At 60.8% G+C, this 3,512-nt stretch overlaps 1 protein-coding gene across 9 annotated transcripts in view; it reads right to left on the reverse strand.

Moving 5' to 3' along the window:
- Positions 1 to 2,266, reverse strand: part of SLC38A10 (solute carrier family 38 member 10) — a 51,173-nt gene extending 48,907 nt beyond the window's left edge. For 4 of the 9 annotated variants that reach the window (XM_019661916.1, XM_019661908.1, XM_019661910.1 and 1 more), the window contains exon 1: positions 1,865 to 2,266. In XM_019661916.1, the coding sequence (XP_019517461.1) occupies positions 1,865 to 1,963 (99 nt within the window). In that variant the 5' untranslated portion in view covers positions 1,964 to 2,266. The other 5 variants (XM_019661912.1, XM_019661914.1, XM_019661911.1 and 2 more) reach the window with 5 other exon arrangements.
- Positions 2,267 to 3,512: the final 1,246 nt, after the last annotated feature.

Below are 3,512 nucleotides of genomic sequence, written 5' to 3' on the forward strand. Positions count from 1 at the left end.
TGGATGGATGGATGGATGGATGGATGGATGGATGGATGGATGGGTGGATGGATGGGTGGGTGGATGGATGGATGGGTGGATGGGTGGATGGATGGATGGATGGATGGATGGATGGATGGATGGGTGGGTGGGTTGGTGAGTATGACCTGGATCATCATCTCCTCTGGGTAGAACCTCAAGTCCCAACCCTATTAGTTTCATCTCGGTGGGTCTCACATCAGCCAAAGTCAGATTTTGGTGACAAAAGCAGCACCGTTCTTGCTGTCACGCAGGATAGAAGGTGGAAGGATGGTGGGATGTCAGTGGGTAGCTAGAAAAGGGGGTTTGGAGGACCTCCTAGGAAACTGAGAAGCAGGAAGTGTATTGCTCATCTCTTAGCAGGCACCGCCTGGCCCGGACACCTGGTCAGCCACAACACAAAGACTCTCCTTGTCCCTTCGCCTGGTGACTCAGAGAGGAGTCCCCACCCGGAGCCAGGGTCAGTCCACTGGTCAATGTCTGCCTCTCACACATGCCATGGCTGCCAGGTAGGCTGAGCCCAGGGCCTCCAGGTGGGGGAAGGGACACCAACTGTGAGGTTCCCCCCTCAGCTAAGGGCCTTGCACAGCCCACTGCCAGTCTCCAGCGCAGAGCCCAGTGCTCAGGAACAGGGTCTGCCGGGAGGCAATCTGCCCCGTGACAGCTCCCCAGTATGCCAGTTTGCATCTCCCCACCTAGCGGGGAGCCCTGGTGGTCAGGGCCAGGACCACCCTCCTAGAGATGCCCACAGGGCCTGGGATGAGGGTCTTGAGACAGTTGCCTGCTTACCTTCCAGTCAAGTGACCCGTGCATCTGGGGCCCCTGGGGCGACCCCTGGGCATCAGTGGACATGGGCTAAGGGTGGTATCCAGTCTGCTGGTTAGCAGTAGGGTCAACTCAGTTAGCACACCAAGTATGTGACAAAAGTCATGCAGAACCTATGGGGGTTGCGAAGGAAGACCCCACTGTCCCAGGTCTCCAGAATTCTCTTTGGGGGGGTAGCATCTGGTGGAGGTGGGAGTAGTGTGGGAGCCATGTGACATTGAGCTGTATTCACATGGAATGTCCACTAAAAGTTTTCTAAATATGCTCTAGACCACTTTATAAAAGATTGAGGGCCGGCCGAGTGGCACGATGGTTAAGAACTGGCTTGGGATGCCAGAGGCCCCGGTTTGGATCCCACATATGAGGGCCAGTGACACTGCCCTCTACANCGAGTCCATCCATCACCAACCTCCGTTTCCTAAAGTACCAAATGCCTGTTTACCTGTGGGTTATGTAAACAGAAGCCAAACAAATCCAGCCCTCGGAAACGGCGACTTCCTTTCCTGCGGTATTTAATGTTGGCGTGATACCAATTTTTTTAAATTTCAGCTTTTTTCAGTTGAGGTACGATCCGCGTATCGCGAAACGCACAGACCTGAAGCGTGCAATCGGGCAGACCTTGTCATCGCCTTGTAACCAACGCCCCAATCTCGTTCCAAGGCCTGGGGGCCTTGACTGCGCGAGTGCTTCTGCAGGCAAGCGCAGCAGGGTCAGAGTTTTAAAACACAACAATAAAGAAAAGCAACACTGACTCCTCGGGTCGCTGTCCATTTCGGGGAGAGGGTTCCGCTTTGCTACACTTCGCGCCTCCGTCTTAAGTGCTTAACGGCGTGGGACCTGCTGCCAGCGCCAGGCCGTGCGCGCTCTCCATCGCTTCTTGCATTCCTCCTGCAGACCCCGAGGCGGCGGGCCGCGGAGCCGCCTGCGCCCAGCCCGGGCGCCACCCGACCCGGTGAGCACAGGGCCGGAGCGGGGTGAGCCCGGAGCGGCGAGGGCGCGGACCACTGCCCGCTGGACTCACCTGTTTGAAGCAGAAGGGCATGGTGAGGACACTGACCCCTACTATGCTGTTCACTATGTTCATGATCAGCCCCCAGTTGGAGGCGGCGGCCGCGGTCATGGCGCGGGGTCTGGGGCCCGGGAGCCCGGGTGCGAAGCGCCGGGACGACAGCGGGGCGCGAGGCCCGGAGGGGGGACGGGCGGCTGCCTGGAGGAGGCGGCCTCGCGGGAAGGCGGCGGGGGCGGTCAACCTCCAGACCCCGCCAGGCCCTGCGGCCTTCTCATAGCATCGTCCTCCGCTCACTCCCGCCGGCCGCCTCCGCGTCCTGGCGCCCAAACCCGGAAGAGCCGCCAGATGCCAACTAGGCACACCTCAGCCGAGCTTCGCGGCAGCCCCGCGGCGCACACTTCCGCCTTTCGCGGGTTCCTCTGCCCGGAAGTGACGACGCGAGGGCGGGGCCGTGCGGGGACAGGGTAGGGCCTGGAAGGGAGGGGCGGGGCCTTGGACAGGGTTGGGCGGGGCCTGACAGGGAACTAGTTACCAGGCTCTGCCGAAGCAAGGCATTGAGGGGCGGGGCTAGGCGGGTCGCGAACCAATGAGAGGAGCGGGGCCGGGTGACGGCGCACCTGTCCAGAGCGCCGCGCTTGTACCTCCAGGGCTCCGCAGCCCCACCTTGGACTCCTCCAGCAGAACCCCTATACGGAACGGCAGTGGAGCGCAGGAAGGAAAGGGTGTCGCCGCTCCTTCCGGAGAGGATCGGGGTTTTGAGGGAAGGCAGCCCTAGAGGATATACATTTATTTACAAAGACATTGGCAAGCCCAGTTTGGCCAAAGGTTGTGGACCCCTGCTCTACATTGTCACCAACAATCGGTATCATCAATTTGGCCAATCCAAGGAACAGAATGGAATGTCATTGTGGTTTTNTGGGGTCCTTACCCCTACCTTCCGCTAGCCCCGCCGGACAAGGCCCAGCTGCCTGAGCCGTCAGGCTATAAAATGGATGGAGACCAGAGATGGTGTCAGCAGACAGCTAGAGTACCTTTTAAAAATGTAATCTCTTTTTATTTCTCCTGCCCCGGCCCCCTCCTCCCTCTACACCGTAACCTCCCGGTCACCCCTCTCCCTTCCTGCAGCAAGGGGCTGGCAGTGACCTTGGGGCCTAGACCTCGGTGTGGGGCGGCGGAGCCCTCAAGGACAACTCCCTCATCTTGAGGAGCTCTGTGCTGGGAAGAGCACAGCGGGTGAACGGCATGTGGGGCCAGGGTGGGCGTGCAGAGCCCGCTCGTTCAGGCTGCGGCCCCGGGGCACCATCCCCACGGCGGTGACCCCACCATCTGCAACTCCCACAGCCCTGGGCTGAGATTAAACCAGCCCTGGGCGGCCTGGACACCCAACCAGGCCCCTGTGGCTGCCAGCCCAAGGAAAAGGAAGGGGGGCTTTCTGTCCTGCTCCTCAGGACCATGGGGGGCACCAGCTGGGCCTGGCCTCTGCTCCGTTGTGCCTCCCATGACCCCACCCCAGAAAATGTCGCATGGCTCTTGGGGACCCCAGTGTTCACCCAGCCTTTGGCTGCCCATCTGGACCCCTGGCCGCTGGGCCATGGCTGCAGAGCCCCCAGAGCCTGAGGGCCACCAGCCCGTGCCCTTTGTCTGGGGTGCCAGGCCGCTG

This window comes from Hipposideros armiger, unplaced genomic scaffold, assembly GCF_001890085.2.
Source record: "Hipposideros armiger isolate ML-2016 unplaced genomic scaffold, ASM189008v1 scaffold_362, whole genome shotgun sequence".
In the NCBI taxonomy this organism is placed as follows: Eukaryota; Metazoa; Chordata; class Mammalia; order Chiroptera; family Hipposideridae; genus Hipposideros; species Hipposideros armiger.